Here is a 16,878-nt window from a genome sequence, read left to right as displayed (position 1 = left end):
AAGCGTGTCTGGCCGGGAGAGCCGTGGCAGGGAAGCTCCACCAGCTTCCGCCCCGCATCGCCACGCAGCCCCCCTGGGCCGGACTCCCGGCAGCAGCTAGAGCCCCTGTCCCCATCTCACGCCCTCCCTTCCCCCAGCTGCAGCGCGGCAGGGCTGGGCCGAAGCAGGGACCCCTCGGCGCGGTCAGTCCAGCCCCGGGAACAGCCGTGGGAGGGAGGCGCTGGGAAGAGTGAGGGGCTGCACCGGTCCCGGAGCTGGGCGGGAGCAGGAGGATCGACCCACTGGGCAGGGCAGGAGCCACCAGCTATAGCACCAGGGGCACAAGCAGGCACTGCCAGGGCAGCAACATGCAGCCGGCCCTGTGCATTATGGGGCCTGGGCCCCGCTCCTGGAGCAGTGATGGGGTGAGGGGCTCAAGCCCGTAGTGCAGCTCCCAGGGAGGGTGGCTGAGTGAGGACACAGCTGGAGGGGCCGGTTGGTCAGCCCCAGCAGGGCCCAGACCCCCTGCGCAGGGCGTTTGCTGAGCTGGCCCTGTGAGCGGAGCTCGCCGGGGCAGTAGCTGCTCAGCTGCGTGCTGGAGCCCTGGGGGGAACGACCTGCCGAGCCCCGCTCCGCCCCCGACACTGGAGCCCTGCTGGCTGGGGTGGGAGGAGGCTCTGTCAGCTTGATCGGCAGCAGGAAGCGGAGGAGGATCCAGCGGCCGACACCCAGGCCCAGGGTGGGCAGCCCACGGCCACAGCCGGGCGCCTCGCTGGGACAGGAGACGGGGGATCCGTCCTCCTCCCACCCGCGCTGGCGTGCCCCGGGCACTTCACTGCCCCACCACCGCCTGTCCTTGGGCGGGAGCGCCGACCTCCCAGGGGGCGCAGCAGGGATCAGGACTCCCCGCTTCCCGGGCCGACGTGCTTGCCCCTCCGGTGCTGGGCCGCTGGCAGAAGCCAAAGCCAGGCCAGGCCAGCGGGCATCACTGCCCCCCTCCCTGCCCCATGCTGGGCCTTCTCCAGCCACATCACCCTCCCGGGCTCTGGGGACAGGCGCCTGCAGCAAAGGGGCTGGCCTGACACGGGACAGCGGAGAGGATGGGGGCACGCCCCGCTCCACAGCCCCGGCCACTCCCAGCAGGGGGCGCTGTAGAGGTGGGGCCGGGGCACGGCTGTGGGCGGGCCCAGCTCCGCTCCTGCTCCAGCATGCGGGGCGCGAGCGCAGCCTGGCCGGGTGGAGTGTGGCTCCCGCGTGCCCAATAACCAGGCGCCAGTCGAGTGTGGTCCATAAATAACTTTGGCAGGTTTTTATTACAAAAAATAATGACAATAATTAATAGAAAAATGCAACTGGTGCAAACCGGCAGCAGCCATGCCAGCAGGGACTTGCCCGGGCAGCGGCCCTTTGCTTTAAATAGACCTTAAATTATTACTCGCAGTCCCTCCTTTGCTGCGTCTGCAGCCACTGAGCAAAGGGGCTGGGGGAGGCTGGCTCTCTGCTCCTGGGCACTGCCAGGCTGCCACGATGCCAGCGCAGCACCAAGACCAGACAGTGCTGGGGTCACATGCAGCAAGGCCTGGCCCGCAGAACCAGGGGGCCCTAACTCAACCCTCATATTCCTCTCTGCAGTGAAGGGGGCCGCATCCTGCCTGCCCCTCCCAACCCCCGGGACCAGGCCACGGCCTGTCAGTCCTCTGCTGCCCAGCGTGCCAATGAACCCTGTGAGACCCAGCTTTAGTGGGGACAGAGAGGTTGCGGGGGGACTGAGGTAGAAGCTGATTCAAAATGTGCTTCGTGGCTCGCGCCTGGTGGGACATGGAGCGAGTTTGCCGAGTCTCAGCCAGGCTGAAGGAAGGTGCTGAATGATGTACCATGGACAGTGCCCATGGCCCCAGCCACGAATAAATACCCGAATAAATAGAGACCCAGCAGTTGCAAGTGTCCCCACCAAACAGGTCCCTTTGGGAACGCCACAGCGGCTCCCAGCACAGATTCCCCTTCAAATGGCCGGACACAGAGCTCTGTCCCATGGAGCCCTGGCCTGGCAGGGGGAGCCCCCAGGGGTACCCTGAGCTGGGGGCTCCAGCATCTGATTCTGTCTTTGGGACGGGCTCCAGCCCATTGGTCCCTGGTACCAGGGGAAGCTGCACCGGGTGCTGCCACTCCAACCATGAGCTAAACAGCTAATGCCGGGGGGGTTCCTTGCGCCCGCGCCGGTTCCTCAGGATCTCCAGAATCTGGGCCTTCTGCTTCAGCCACTGCTCTGTCGGCCGCTTTTCCTGCCTGGGCTTGAAGAAGGTGTATTTGAGCCGGGGGGCTTTGTGATCGCTCACCACCAGCGCCTGCAGAGTGAGTGGCTCGCGGAGTGGCCCGCGGCCCGTGATGATCTCTGTGGCCTTGGTGGCCCCACTGTAGCGCAGCGTCACGCTGCCCGCCAGGCTGACGTCCAGCTCCGAGGGCACCAGGACATAGTTCCCGTTCAGGGCGTAGGTGCCGTCCTGCCTCCGCAGCGCCAGGTAGATGCCATCGCTGGCCGTGGCGGAGCTGCTGCTCTGGCGGATCAGGATGTGCGTGGCCCCAGCCGGGATGGTGACCACGTCATTGTAACCATAGCTGAAAGGCAGAGGGATACAGGCATCAGGACGCTGGAGGGGAAACAGAGGGAGGGACCTGGGGGCTGGCCCCGAGCAGAGCCCGGGGGATGTGGGCTCTGGCACCCGCTCCAGAGAGTTTGGCATAGCTCCCCCTCATGCCTGCGTCTCAAAGCGCTCAGCATGGTCCAGCCCTGTGCACCGCCTCTGCTTCAGGAGGGGAGAGGACTAGGAGAGCCAGGGGCTGCAGGCTGGGATTGAGGAGCGCAGAGCTGGGGGTGGGGATCCTTCCTGTTCCTGCTAGGGCTTGGCAGTTCTTGCTATTAGCGCCTTGTTACCGTAAGCTGGTAATGAGCTGGGCGTGAGGCCCTGGCATTCCAGGCCCTGGAGCCGCTGCTGTGACACTTGCCCTCTGCCTGCTCTGCGTGCACTGCCCCTTGCCCAGGCCCTGCCCCCGGGCCAGCCCGCAAGGTGGGGTGGGGACTCACCGGGGCTTGGCGAAGGAGCCGTAGGTCTTGGAGCAGCGGGACCCATCTCCGCCACACACCATGCACTTGTCAAACTTCTTCTTGGAGCCGATGACGCGGTCGCAGCCAGCGTGGACGCAGCGCCCCTGCACGCAGACCGAGGTGCTGTCGGGGGAGCAGGGCGTCCCATCCGCCACCTAGAGATGGGCACAGAGTCAGGGAGGCCTGGGCCAGTCCTCTCCCACCACGGCTTGGCTCCACAAGGCCGTGTGTCCCCCTCCCCCCCCACAGAGATCTGGGGAGCCCTCACTCACCCTCGGCTCCAGCACATAGTAGTAGCCCAGGGCCCTCGACTGGCACGTCAGCTTGCACTGGTCCTTCTCGGCCACTCCGCTGTAGCGGGGCACCCAGTCCATGGGCGCGGGGAAACCCTTGAACAGGTCTGAGCGGTGGTTGTAGACAGCACATTGCTGCTCCCGGAAGGTGAGGGCTGGAACGAGACACGGGGGGGCGGGTGCTGGGTCAGTGTGGTGCTGTGCTGGGCCCTGGCTCCTGGGCAGTGACCCCCCACCCATCACCACAGCCTCCCCCCGTCCCTGTGTTGGCTTCTGGGAGACGCTCTTAGGGCCTTGCATGGACCTTTTCCCTGTCCCAGGCCCCCCAAACCCCACCCCCATGTTCAGCTGGGGCTAGCTCAGCCCACCGGCCCTTCCCAAGGGGTTCCCCCTTTGTCACCCCTGCAGCAGCAGCACCCTGGTTCGGGGAGAGGAGTTGGCTCCTGGGGTATTAATGCCAGTGCACAGCCAAGCGTGCAGGGGCCTCTCTCTGAGCTCCCGGGGTGGTGCCAGCTGGACCCAGCCCGCCCTTAAGGAGGGTCTGTGTTTGGAGCAGGAAGGATGCTGTGCTAGCCAGCCAGCGGCTTCTGGGTCCTTGTGGGGGAAGGGGAAATGCTGCCTCCCCGGTGACGTGCTGCCCTCACTCACCTGTGCCATCCGGGCACTCCTGGGTGTTGCAGGAGCGGTACTGGGTGCGCTTGCCCTCGCAGTATTTGCCACCGTTGCGTGGGACGGGCTTGTTGCACTCGCGGGTGGAGAACTGCACGCCCCCGCCGCAGCTCCGCGAGCACTTGCCCCACGGGCCCCAGGAGCCCCAGCCGCCAGGGGTGGGAGTCTGCAGGGAGAGACAGAGCAGGGTTAGAAACGGGGACGGGGGAATCAGAGCCACATGGCCGCCAGGGGACGCCCTGGGCCCAGGCACCCGGGGCCGTTCTGCAGCTGGGAAGCATCCCTCCCAGTCCCCAACCACCCCACACCTGCCCTACTCCCTCCACACTCTGCCAGTCCCTGAGCCCCGCCCTCACCCCTCTCCTGGCTCTCCCATGCGCCGTTCTGCCTCCCGCAGAGGAAGGCAAGTGCTTTGCCCCCAGCCCCGCCTTGCAGGTGCCCAGAGCCCACGGGTAGCAGGACACTCACGTTGAAGGCCTTCATCTCCACTTTGCTGATGCAGCGCCCATTCATGCAGGCCTTGCCCTGTCCGCAGGCGGTGCCATCTGCCCAGGGGAAGTGCTTGGTCTGGCACATGAAGTGCCCGTTGATCCTGCCCGTGCACCACAAGGAGGAGCAGGGCGGGTGCAGGTTGGGGCAGTGGCGGGAGTCTGGCCCAAAGGTCAGCTGGCACTGCCGGTCCGCATCATAGTTGCTGCCCGGAAAGGGGGCCGGCAGGCGCAGGGGCTCACGAGGCTTGTCCAGGAGACAGTGACCTGTGGGGAGGGAACGGGTTGGCACATGAGGGGCCTGGGCATCACAGACAGGCTGGGGCAGAGCTGGCTCAGGGTGTGTTGTGTTGGGTCCCCCCACCCACTTGGCGAGGGGACAGCTGGGACAGGAATACCGTGTGGGGCGGGGAATCATCCCCAGACCAGCATGGGCAGCAGAATCTGCCTAGGCAGAGATGTCCCCTCCTTCGGCCAGGGCAGGGACCCTGGTAGCCCGGGGGGCTGGCTCAGCTCCAGCCTGACTGGCAGGGCCTGGCCGAGGGCTGCTGGACCCAGGGTGATGGGGGCGGGTCTCAGCCCTGTTCCTAATGCACAGCTGTTTGCCCCACAAGCCACGATCCCTGCTGGCACAGGCCGGCCAAGGGTCTGATGGGCGAGGGGGGCTGAACTGTAGACCCATAGCGGGAGTGCAGGGCTGGGACAGCAGGGGGCTGCAGGTCAGAATCCAGGGGCACTGGCAGAGCTGCTTTGGAGAAGCTCGCCCAGTCCCTGCCCACGCTGTGCCTAGCTCTGGCCAGCCGTGTCATGGCTCCCGGCTCCCAGGAGGGGTCCTCACCATGGCCGTTGTCCAGGAAATCTGTGATGAAGCGGGCGCTGCAGGGTGACCACAGCTGGTCGGGGTCCACGTAGGACATCACCGGAGCCATCATGTGGCGGGCGCTGCTGGCGCGGGAGTTCAGGTCCTCACAGGCCTTGGCGTTGTCATGGAGCATGCTGAACACGTGGCCTGGGAGGGGGGAGACGAGACAGGGTCCGTGTGTGGCGCAGGGACCTGGCCTGTGGGGGCTGCCACGGGGAGGGCATGAGAGGGGGGCCCTGGGCTGGGGGGGGCACTGGGCAGCGGGGGCTCTGCAGGGGGAATCAAGCAGCTGAGCATGGTGATACTGGGACTCTGACCCCCCGTGCCGTGTAGGGGAGAGGGAGATGGAGCAGGGAGGTCGGTGTGCAGTGGGGAGAGGTGTGGGGGTGGGGATGGAGATGAAGCAGCTGAGCCTGGCCATGCTGGACTCTGATTCTGTGCCTGGCAGGGCTCTGGGCTCTCACTGCCTCGTGATGCCCTGCCCCCGTGGCTGGCAGCACTTACCAAGTTCATGGGCTGCGGTGAAGGCCGACTGCAGCCCGTCATCCTCCACGATGGAGCAGCTGCGGGTGGGGTCGCAGACGGTGCCCACGTCCGCCATGCCCAGTGTGTCGCACGTGGAGAGGCCACACAGGTTCTGCGGGAGAGAGAAGACGCTGGGGCATGCGGGGCGCTGGGACGGGGGGCCTGCCATGCCGTCCCAGCCCCTGGGCCTGAGGCACGCTGTGGGGCCAGCCCCATCTCCCCCAGCTGTGAGCTAATTCAGGGCACCCAGGGCTAGTGCTGGATTGGCCAGGCAGCCCCTCCATGGGTCCCCTGCCCCAACAGAGGCCTGTCCCCCATCTGAGCTTCTCACCCCCTGATGGCCACTGGCCATTGCTGATGTGGCGAGGAGAGTCTCGGAGAGGTGCTGCACTGGGGGGCGGGGGGGGGGGGGGCTGCCCTGGGGAGAGGCGTCCCGGGGGGGCTGCGCTGGGAGGCTGCACTGGGGGGGGGTTGTACCGAGGGGCAGCGTACCTGCCGGGTAAAGAAGATGGCCGTGTCGAAATGCTCCGAATCCGTGTCATCCGGCTTGTTGAGCCCTTTCTGCCACTGGCAGAAGTTGCGCAGCATCTGGGCGGCGTTGGCCGTGACCTGCAGCCCGTCCTCGCCGGCCCCCAGCACCACCAGCCGCGTCACCACCAGCGTCACCGGGTTCCGCAGGCTCGGGTGGCGGAAGAACTTGGCGGCGGCGGCCATGACGGTCAGCAGGTAACGCTTGAGCCCGCTGCCATGGAACTGGGCCATGCGCTCGTCCGCCACCACCAGCGTCTCCACGTAGCGCGGCACCGAGGCGAACCGCTGTGGGGAGGGAGATGGTCAGAGATGGGGTGGGGGCACCTAGGCAGCCTGCCTCGTGGCGGGTTTTTCATATGCCGGGCCCGGCCTTTGCCCAAGGGCTGTTCCCAGGATCCAGGCTGTGCCCGAGGGCTGGACCTGGTTCATTCGATGGCAGCTGCAGTCAGAGGTGGGGTTTGGGGGGCTAGGACCAGTCACTGTCTCAGCCTAGGGGGCAGGGTGGGCTCAGACAGACTCTGAGGTGTGAGTGTGCTCAGCCCCATTTTATAAAGGGGGAAACTGAGGCACAGAACAGAAAAGGGACTTGCCTGGGGTCATAATGTCTGTGCAGAGCTGGGAATAGCACCCAATCCCCCCACCTTCCCCCTGCTCTGACTACTAGACCCCACTTCTCTCCCAGAGCTGGGAACAGAGCCCAGGCATCCTGACTCCAGCCCCTGCTCTACCCAGGCTCCTCTACCAGAGACTAAAGGTGAACTCTGAGCTCTGGCCCAGGGGGCCTCTTCAGGGACAGGAAAAGCTGGAGTTTTCAGCTCTTCTAGCACCAAGTGATGGGCCAGGGGCAGCTGGGAGCCTGTGCCAACCTTCCTGCCCGCGGGGCAGCTCCAGTGGTGGGTGGGGGGAGGAGGGGAGCAGCTGTTTCCATGGCAGTGAGCCACCCCCCAGCTGGGTTCCGAGGCAAATGGCCAAGGTAGAAATAAACAAGTGACCCAAAGAGCATTGGAGGGGAGGTAGCTGGCTTAGGGAGGGGACAGGGCTTCCCACAACAGCCTGGCCCTGCTACAGGGATGGCAAATAGCCAGAATCCCCCCACCACCTCAGGACAGGAAACTAACCAGGATCACCCCACACCCTGCGGAGACAGGAAACTAGCCAGGAATCTTATCATTGCCAACCCTCCAGAATTGTCCTGGAGTCTCCAGGAATTAAAGATTAATCATTAATTAGAGATTGTGCCATGTGATGAAAGCTCCAGGAATATGTCCAACCAAAGCTGTCAACCCTAGCCAGGATCCCACCCCAGGCAAGGACGAGAAGCTGGCCGGGATCTCCCCCGCCCCCAGACAAGGACGAGAAGCTGGCCGGGATCTCCCCCCCCCCCAGGCCAGGACGAGAAGCTCGCCGGGATCCCTCCCCCCCCCAGACAAGGACGAGAAGCTCGCCAGGATCCCTCCCCCCCCCCAGGCAAGGACGAGAAGCTCGCCGGGATCTTCCCCCCCCAGACAAGGACGAGAAGCTGGCAGGGATCCCTCCCCCACGCAGGCCAGGACGAGAAGCTGGCCGGGATCTCCCCCCCGCCCCCCAGACAAGGACGAGAAGCTGGCCGGGATCCCCCCCAGGCCAGGACGAGAAACTCGCCGGGATCTTCCCCCCCCCAGGCCAGGACGAGAAGCTCGCCGGGATCCCTCCCCCCCCACGCCAGGACGAGAAGCTCGCCGGGATCCCTCCCCCCCGCAGGCCAGGACGAGAAGCTCGCCGGGATCCCTCCCCCCCCCAGGCCAGGACGAGAAGCTGGCCGGGATCCCTCCCCCCCCCAGGCCAGGACGAGAAGCTGGCCGGGATCTTCCCCCCTCCCCCAGGCCAGGACGAGAAGCTGGCCGGGATCTTCCCCCCTCCCCCAGGCCAGGACGAGAAGCTGGCCGGGATCTTCCCCCCTCCCCCAGGCCAGGACGAGAAGCTGGCCGGGATCTTCCCCCCTCCCCCAGGCCAGGACGAGAAGCTGGCCGGGATCTTCCCCCCCCGCCCAGGCCAGGACGAGAAGCTGGCCGGGATCCCTCCCCCCCGAGGCCAGGACGAGAAGCTGGCCGGGATCTTCCCCCCCCCCAGGCCAGGACGAGAAGCTGGCCGGGATCTTCCCCCCCACCCCAGGCCAGGACGAGAAGCTGGCCGGCATCTCCCCCCCCAGGCAAGGACGAGAAGCTGGCCGGCATCTCCCCCCCCCAGGCAAGGACGAGAAGCTGGCCGGCATCTCCCCCCCCCAGGCAAGGACGAGAAGCTCGCCGGGATCCCCCCCAGGCCAGGACGAGAAGCTCGCCGGGATCCCCCCCAGGCCAGGACGAGAAGCTCGCCGGGATCCCCCCCCCAGGCCAGGACGAGAAGCTCGCCGGGATCTTCCCGCCCCCCAGACAAGGACGAGAAGCTGGCCGGGATCTTCCCGCCCCCCAGACAAGGACGAGAAGCTGGCCGGGATCCCCCCGCCCCCCAGACAAGGACGAGAAGCTGGCCGGGATCCCCCCGCCCCCCAGACAAGGACGAGAAGCTCGCCGGGATCCCCCCGCCCCCCAGACAAGGACGAGAAGCTGGCCGGGATCCCCCCGCCCCCCAGACAAGGACGAGAAGCTGGCCGGGATCCCCCCGCCCCCCGGGCCAGGACGAGAAGCTGGCCGGGATCCCCCCGCCCCCCGGGCCAGGACGAGAAGCTGGCCGGGATCCCCCCGCCCCCCGGGCCAGGACGAGAAGCTGGCCGGGATCCCCCCGCCCCCCGGGCCAGGACGAGAAGCTGGCCGGGATCCCCCCGCCCCCCGGGCCAGGACGAGAAGCTGGCCGGGATCTTCCCCCCGCCCCCCGGGCCAGGACGAGAAGCTGGCCGGGATCTTCCCCCCGCCCCCCGGGCCAGGACGAGAAGCTGGCCGGGATCTTCCCCCCGCCCCCCGGGCCAGGACGAGAAGCTGGCCGGGATCTTCCCCCCGCCCCCCGGGCCAGGACGAGAAGCTGGCCGGGATCTTCCCCCCGCCCCCCGGGCCAGGACGAGAAGCTGGCCGGGATCTTCCCCCCGCCCCCCGGGCCAGGACGAGAAGCTGGCCGGGATCTTCCCCCCCCAGGCCAGGACGAGAAGCTGGCCGGGATCTTCCCCCCCCCCCGCCAGGCAAGGACGAGAAGCTGGCCGGGATCTTCCCCCCCCCCGCCAGGCAAGGACGAGAAGCTGGCCGGCATCTCCCCCCCCCCGCCAGGCAAGGACGAGAAGCTGGCCGGCATCTCCCCCCCCCCAGGCAAGGACGAGAAGCTGGCCGGCATCTCCCCCCCCCCAGGCCAGGACGAGAAGCTGGCCGGCATCTCCCCCCCCCCAGGCCAGGACGAGAAGCTGGCCGGCATCTCCCCCCCCCCAGGCCAGGACGAGAAGCTGGCCGGGATCTTCCCCCCCCCCAGACAAGGACGAGAAGCTGGCCGGGATCCCTCCCCCCCCAGGCCAGGACGAGAAGCTCGCCGGGATCCCTCCCCCCCCCGCCAGACAAGGACGAGAAGCTGGCCGGGATCTTCCCCCCCCCCCAGACAAGGACGAGAAGCTGGCCGGGATCCCCCCGCCCCCCGGGCCAGGACGAGAAGCTGGCCGGGATCCCCCCGCCCCCCGGGCCAGGACGAGAAGCTGGCCGGGATCCCCCCGCCCCCCGGGCCAGGACGAGAAGCTCGCCGGGATCCCCCCGCCCCCCGGGCCAGGACGAGAAGCTCGCCGGGATCCCCCCGCCCCCCGGGCCAGGACGAGAAGCTCGCCGGGATTGCCACATTCCAGGATTCCCCCAGCAGCAGGAGCGGGACTAGGTCACCAGGCCAAAAGGACCAGGCACGGGGGGAACCCCCGCCCGGGGCGGCGGCCGGCGCTGCCCGCCGGTGAGGACCCCGCCCCGCCCCGCCCCTTGCGGATGGTGCCCGCAGCCGCCCCTACCTTTGCTCTCCTGGAGGACGCTGCGGCGGCGCGGGGCTCCCCTCCGCCGGCGGCAGCTGCGCCCGGAGCCTGGGCGCCCACGCTACACATGGTGCCATTGGCTTTCTCGGGTATCTTCTTCCTGAGCACGTGGGCACTGGCTCCAGCCACGGCGTTGGGCCCCCCCGCATGCAGGGGCTGCACGTGGTACTCCGTGCCGTGGCTCTGCAGCACCCCCAGCAGCGACGCCCCGTCGTAGTTCACTGCCGCGACCGAGTCCGGGTCCGAGTTCACCGTGCCGGTGTAGTAGCTCCCCGGCTCGGTCGACCCGTCGACTGCGGCTGGCTGCCCGCTCCTGCCCAGGTACTGCACGGTCAGCCCCTCCGCCAGGAAGCTGGGGTCCCTCTCCAGGTCCAGGACCAGGTCTTCCTCCAAGGTGCGGATGCGGTAGAGAAGCCGCCGGCTGGGACCGCCGCCCGGCCCCTCCCCAGACACGCCCGCCTTGGCTTCGCCCGCCAGGCGCTCCGGAAACACGATTTCCTCCCTGTAGTCACCAGCAGCGGCTTGCTCCCCCGAGGCCAGCACGAGGTGGCAGCAGGCAGCGACGAGAAGGGGCAGCGTCGCACGGAGCGGGCTTCCCATGGGGGCACAAGGGTAGACGGGGGACCAAATACGATCACCAAAGCCCTGTGATGTTACACTGCCCTGGGGAGGCCCTGGGCTTTCCCCTTAACTAGCAAGAGCAGCTGTAATTAACGACCAGGACCCAGGGCTCGTGCTCTGCAGAGCCACTCGGTCAACTGCTCTCAGCAGCACCTGGCACAGGGCGGCTCCTAACAGCAGCTCCAAGGCGAGCCCGTCATTGGGAGCGGGCTCTGCGCTCGGCGAGGTTGGCGGCAGATGCTGACCCAGAGCCAGAGGAGGCGCAGGCTGGCTGGCGCTTCAATCGTTTATAAAGCGTCTTCTCAGCTCTTTTGTTTCAAGTCCCAGCCCTTCCACGGACTATTCCTTCGGCAAACTGCAGGGCGGGTCGGATCCTGGTTGGCTTTGCAGAGTGCCGGCAGGATGGGGCTGGCTCTAGTTTTCAAACCTTGGTTTTTCTTCTCCTTTTTGCAAGAAACAGAAGGAAAAGTGCCCACCGGGAGATGTCAAGTTATTCCCTCTAGAAGCTGTCTCCCAGTTCGCAGCCCTGTTTGCAAAGCCCTGCAAGCTTGAGATGAGACTTTTCTTTCTTTCTCTCTCTTTCTCTCTCTCTTTCTCTCGCTCTCTGCTGAGTTTCTCTGGTTGCTCATCCCCGCGCTAGCCCCTTTTAACAGCTGTCTCCCCAGAGTGGCTCAGCCCCCATTGGCTGAGGACACGTTTTTGCAATCTCTTCTGTTGCTTGACGCAATTGCCCCTGTCAGAGCTAGTCCTTGTATTGTTGTTGTTGTTGTTTTTTTTTTAAATTAAAACTAAAGGCTATTGGGAGGGGGGTTGGAGGTGGGAACAGAAACGGCTGGCGGCGGGCCCGGCCTTCCGGCATGAAGTTGGCACTTTGCCCCGTTTGCCGAGTTTTTTCTACAATTTGTAGCTTCATTTGAGGAGTATTTCTCCTCTCTCTCGCCCCCTCCATGAGAAGAGTGGCTGGATACTGCGGTGATGGGTGCCCTGCCCAGGACACGCAGCCAGTTGGCTCCAGATTCTGAGGGTTCAGATCCTCCTAGAGACAAATCCAGGTGGTCCCGCCAGCTCCAGACGTTCAGAAATCATGAGTCAGGCTGCAGAAAGTCATGACACCGCAAAAAATAATATCCTAACCGTTGGGTCCTTTCTTCTGCCTCCTGCTTCATGCCCTTGGGCCTCTCTGCAGTCAGAAGGGCTGGAAAGTGACTCTTACGTTAATCCCAAACCACGTGACTCCTGGAGCTGGGGCTTTAAGAAAAACACCAAGTATTGCTAGTGTTGAGGTTGGCGGCCCTGATTTCCTGCACTCCCAGCACTCCTGTTGACTCCACTGCTTCAGGACAGGGAGGAGCCTCTGGGAGAGCCAAACTCCCTGTCTGACCAGGGGCAGTCCCTGCCCCGTTCTGCCACAGCTTCTTCCTCTGTACAGGCCAGCACCTGGCACGGAGCAGGGCTTTTCATCCAGAGACCTCAAAGCTCTTCCTGAAGGTGGGGCAGTGTCACTACCCTCATTGGAGTGGTGGGGAAACTGAGGCCTGGAGAGGGGCTGTGACCTACACAAGAGCACAGATGAACTCAGTGCCAGGGTTTGGAATATAACCCAGGAGTCCTGGCTCCCAGGCTGAGCCTCCATCCCAGCAGCTGGGGGCTGAGTTCAGCAGCGTGTGCAGAGTAAGTGGGAGTCTGGCTGTGCTAGGAATACAGGAAGGGGCCAGCAGAGCTGGCTTGGGCAGGGGCAGACCCGGTGCCTGGAGCTGTGCTGTAGGCCCCCTTGCCACCTGCTTTTTGCCATCGCTGCCTACATGAATAGAGGGCATTTGGGGCAAAGCCCCATGGAATCGGGCTGGGTGAGGACAGGCCCTCCGAGGGCAGTGAGAATAGGGATGGCAAGGGGGCCAGCTCCACAGCACCCTGCCAGGACCCTGAGGGAGATGGCCTGGCAGCCTGGGCTCCCCCAAGAGCAGGGGCTCCCCCTGTTCCATCCCCCCAGGCCTGTTCCAGACACTCCACATGTGCTTGGGTCCTTGGGGCTGAAGCTGGCATGTCTGTCACCTCCTCTGTCCTAGGGGGCTGCAGTGTGGCCGGACACCCCTCTGCCAAAGCCTGGCAGGTCAAAGAGGGGCCGTCCCCTGGGGCACTGTGCCCAGGGGAGTCTGGGCCAGGCGAGCTCAGCCTGGGCTGGGGGCGAATCCCCTCAGTGACAGAGATTTGGGCTGGTGCAGGCCTTGGCAGCTGGATCCTGCAATTACAGCCCAGCAGCCTCTCCCTGCTGGCCTCCCTTCCCTGCCCCCTCTCTCGCCCCCTTTATCCCCGTCCCGCGCCGAGGCTCTGGGACCGTGCGGCTGTGGCCAAGGGCGGGGGCTGCTGGCACCGAGCTGCAAACGCAGGCCGAGCCATGCGGTGTCTTGCTTGGCCTTTCGCAGCCTTTGCTTTCCCATTGACACCCCCTCCCCGCCCCGCCCCACAACTTCTCCCTCCTTCCTCCCTCCTGCTCTTGGCTTTCAATTTCCCCTTTGATCTTCCCCTGCAGCCCCACCATCGAGGGCCTTCGTTCTCCCTTCGTTCCCTTGCCCCCCTTCCCCTCCCCCTCACATCTGCTTTCCCTGCACCGCGGCGCGACACAGTCTGAAGCTCGCCTCCTGCAGCCCTCTCCTCCCCCAGCCCGGCGGCGCACTCAGCCCAGAAGACGAAAGGCAGACACGGCTCCAGCCCGTGTCCCTCCCAGCTGCTCTGGCTAGTGCATTAGCCGCATGCCCTACCCTTGCATTTCTAGGAAAGGCGGGTCATGCCCTCTGGGATCCTCTGCCCCACCATGCCTGCCCCTCCCTGCCCTTCGTGAGGTGCCTCAGTTTCCCACTGCAGATTGAAATTCCAGTGGACAAATGTCCCTTTAACTCACCTCTCCCTTCCACTGCACCCCCCAGTTTGTTGTCTAAGCTCAGAGGCACCCCAGCGTCCAGGGGTGCATTCAGGTGGGTTGAACACCTCCAATGACTGCTTTGCAACCACCGCTGCTTTTCCCCACTCCCTCCCCCACTGCCACGTCTCTCGTCTGGGTCTCCCAGTCTCATGGCCACCGCCACCTCAGCCAGCTATCAGCAGCCACAGCTCTCGGGTTGGCTGGGTGGATGCCGCCCCTCGCGCTGCCCTGGGCCAGGCTGCCCTGTCCTGAGGCTCCACTGCCTGCCCGGTGCTTAGCGATTGCTCTGGGTCGTGCCGGGGAACCTCACTGCTGGCCGGTGTCTTCTCTGCTTCGTCTTCTCTGTCTGCACACAGCTTCCCCATACCCAGGCTCCGTCTACACTGAAACCACTGGTTTCAGAGTAGCAGCCGTGTTAGTCTGTATCCGCAAAAAGAACAGGAGGACTTGTGGCACCTTAGAGACTAACCAATTTATTAGAGCATAAGCTTTCGTGAGCTACAGCTCATTTCATCGGATGCATACAGTGGAAAATACAGTGGAGAGATTTATATACACAGAGAACATGAAACAATGGGTGTTACCATACACACTGTAACGAGAGCAATCAGGTAAGGTGAGCTATTACCAGCAGGAGAGTGGAGGGGGCCACACCATCGACCTAGCTTCCCTTGACCAAGCTACTGCCTCTCAGAACCCCTCCCAAGTGTAGACATGCCCTGCGACTCAGCCCCCCAGACCAGTTTATCAGAGCATGTCTACACCTAAAACACTACAGTGCTGCAGTGTAGATGCTACCTATGCCAATGGGAAGGGCTCTCCCAGAGGTGTGGGTAACCCACCTTTCTGAGAGACAGTAGCTAGGTTGATGGAAGAATTCTTCCGTGTACCTATGCTGTCTACACGGGGGCCTAGGTCAGTACAGTTATATCTCTCGGGAGTGTGGATTTTTCACACCCCTAGATATACTGACGTAAATTTCTAGCATAGACCAGACCTCGGTGATTTTGTTTTTAGGGGTCACAGACTACTCAGCTTTGCTTTTAAACACATAACCCCCCCCACCCAACCCCACATCCAGTTCTTAGAAACAAGCCAGCCTGTCTCCCTCTCACTTGGCTCACTAGCCCACACTTAGCAGGAAGGCACGGTCATGGTGACCCCTCAGTCAGGGCATAGTAAGAACCATTCTGCTACCCTTTAGTTGTATGATAGGGAAAACAACATTTCATTACCCCGTATCCACCGCTTAAGTGAATTTGAACCCAAAACAGCCATCACTGAGCACCTGCCATGAAAAAGGAGATGTGTCTATGCAAATAAGGTCAGTTCATGAAGCCTTTTCATAGGATATCAGGGTTGGAAGGGACCTCAGGAGGTCATCTAGTCCAACCCCCTGCTCAAAGCAGGACCGATCCCCAATTAAATCATCTCAGCCAGGACTTTGTCAAGCCTGACCTTAAAAACTTCGAAGGAAGGAGATTCCACCACCTCCCTAGGTAACACATTCCAGTGTTTCACCACCCTCCTAGTGAAAAAGTTTTTCCTAATATCCAACCTAAATCTCCCCCACTGCAACTTGAGACCATTACTCCTTGTTCTGTCATCTGCTACCACTGAGAACAGTCTAGAGCCATCCTCTTTGGAACCCCCCTTTCAGGTAGTTGAAAGCAGCTATCAAATCCCCCCCCATTCTTCTCTTCTGTAGACTAAAACATCCCCAGTTCCCTCAGCCTCTCCTCATAACTCATGTGTTCCAGTCCCCTAATAATTTTTGTTGCCCTCCACTGGACTCTTTCCAATTTTTCCACATCCTTCTTGTAGTGTGGGGCCCAAAACTGGACTCAGTACTCCAGATGGGGCCTCACCAGTGTCGAATAGAGGGGAACGATCACGTCCCTTGATCTGCTGGCAATGCCCCTACTTATACACCCCAAAATGCCATTGGCCTTCTTGGCAACAAGGGCACACTGTTGACTCATATCCAGCTTCTCGTCCACTGTAACCCTTAGGTCCTTTTCTGCAGAACTGCTGCCGAGCCATTCGGTCCCTAGTCTGTAGCGGTGCATTGGATTCTTCCGTCCTAAGTGCAGGACTCTGCACTTGTCCTTGTTGAACCTCATCAGATTTCTTTTGGCCCAATCCTCTAATATGTCTAGGTCCCTCTGTATCCTATCCCTCCCCTCCAGCGTATCTACCACTCCTCCCAGTTTAGTGTCATCTGCAAACTTGCAGAGGGTGCAATCCACACCATCCTCCAGATCATTTATGAAGATATTGAACAAAACCTACCCCAGGACCGACCCTTGGGGCACTCCACTTGATACTGGCTGCCAACTAGACATGGAGCCATTGATCACTACCCGTTGAGCCTGACAATCTAGCCAGCTTTCCATCCACCTTATAGTCCATTCATCCAGCCCATACTTCTTTAACTTGCTGGCAAGAATACTGTGGGAGACAGTGTCAAAAGCTTTGCTAAAGTCAAGGAACAACACGTCCACTGCTTTCCCTTCATCCACAGAGCCAGTTATCTCGTCATAGAAGGCAATTAGATTAGTCTGGCATGACTTGCCCTTGGTGAATCCATGCTGACTGTTCCTGATCACTTTCCTCTCCTCTAAGTGCTTCAGAATTGATTCCTTGAGGACCTGCTCCATGATTCTTCCAGGGACTGAGGTGAGGCTGACTGGCCTGTAGTTCCCAGGATCCCCCATCTTCCCTTTTTGAAAGATGGGCACTACATTAGCCTTTTTCCAGTCGTCCGGGACTTCCCCTGATCGCCATGAGGTTTCAAAGATAATGGCCAACGGCTCTGCAATCACGTCCGCCAACTCCTTTGGCACTCTCGGATGCAGCGCATCCGGCCCCATGGACTTGTGCACGTCCAGCTTTTCTAAATAGTCCCGAACCACTTCTTTCT

General features: G+C 63.2%; 1 protein-coding gene across 1 annotated transcript; it reads right to left on the bottom strand.

Moving 5' to 3' along the window:
* Positions 1–1,264: 1,264 nt before the first annotated feature.
* On the bottom strand, positions 1,265–11,747 carry ADAMTS4 (ADAM metallopeptidase with thrombospondin type 1 motif 4). Its single transcript, XM_084613264.1, has 9 exons — positions 10,394–11,747; positions 6,412–6,735; positions 5,899–6,031; positions 5,371–5,541; positions 4,513–4,799; positions 4,024–4,210; positions 3,355–3,530; positions 3,062–3,237; positions 1,265–2,595 (listed from the first exon to the last, which is right to left on the bottom strand). The coding sequence occupies exons 1-9, from the start codon at positions 11,012–11,014 to the stop codon at positions 2,166–2,168; spliced, it is 2,505 nt and encodes an 834-aa protein (XP_084469390.1). The 5' UTR covers positions 11,015–11,747; the 3' UTR covers positions 1,265–2,165.
* Between the last annotated feature and the right edge of the window lie 5,131 nt (positions 11,748–16,878).

This window comes from Lepidochelys olivacea (genome assembly GCF_965140295.1).
Source record: "Lepidochelys olivacea isolate rLepOli2 genome assembly, chromosome: 24".
Taxonomy (NCBI): domain Eukaryota; kingdom Metazoa; phylum Chordata; order Testudines; family Cheloniidae; genus Lepidochelys; species Lepidochelys olivacea.
The sequence above is the reverse complement of the archived record's forward strand: the minus strand, read 5'-3'. Positions and strand labels throughout refer to the sequence as shown.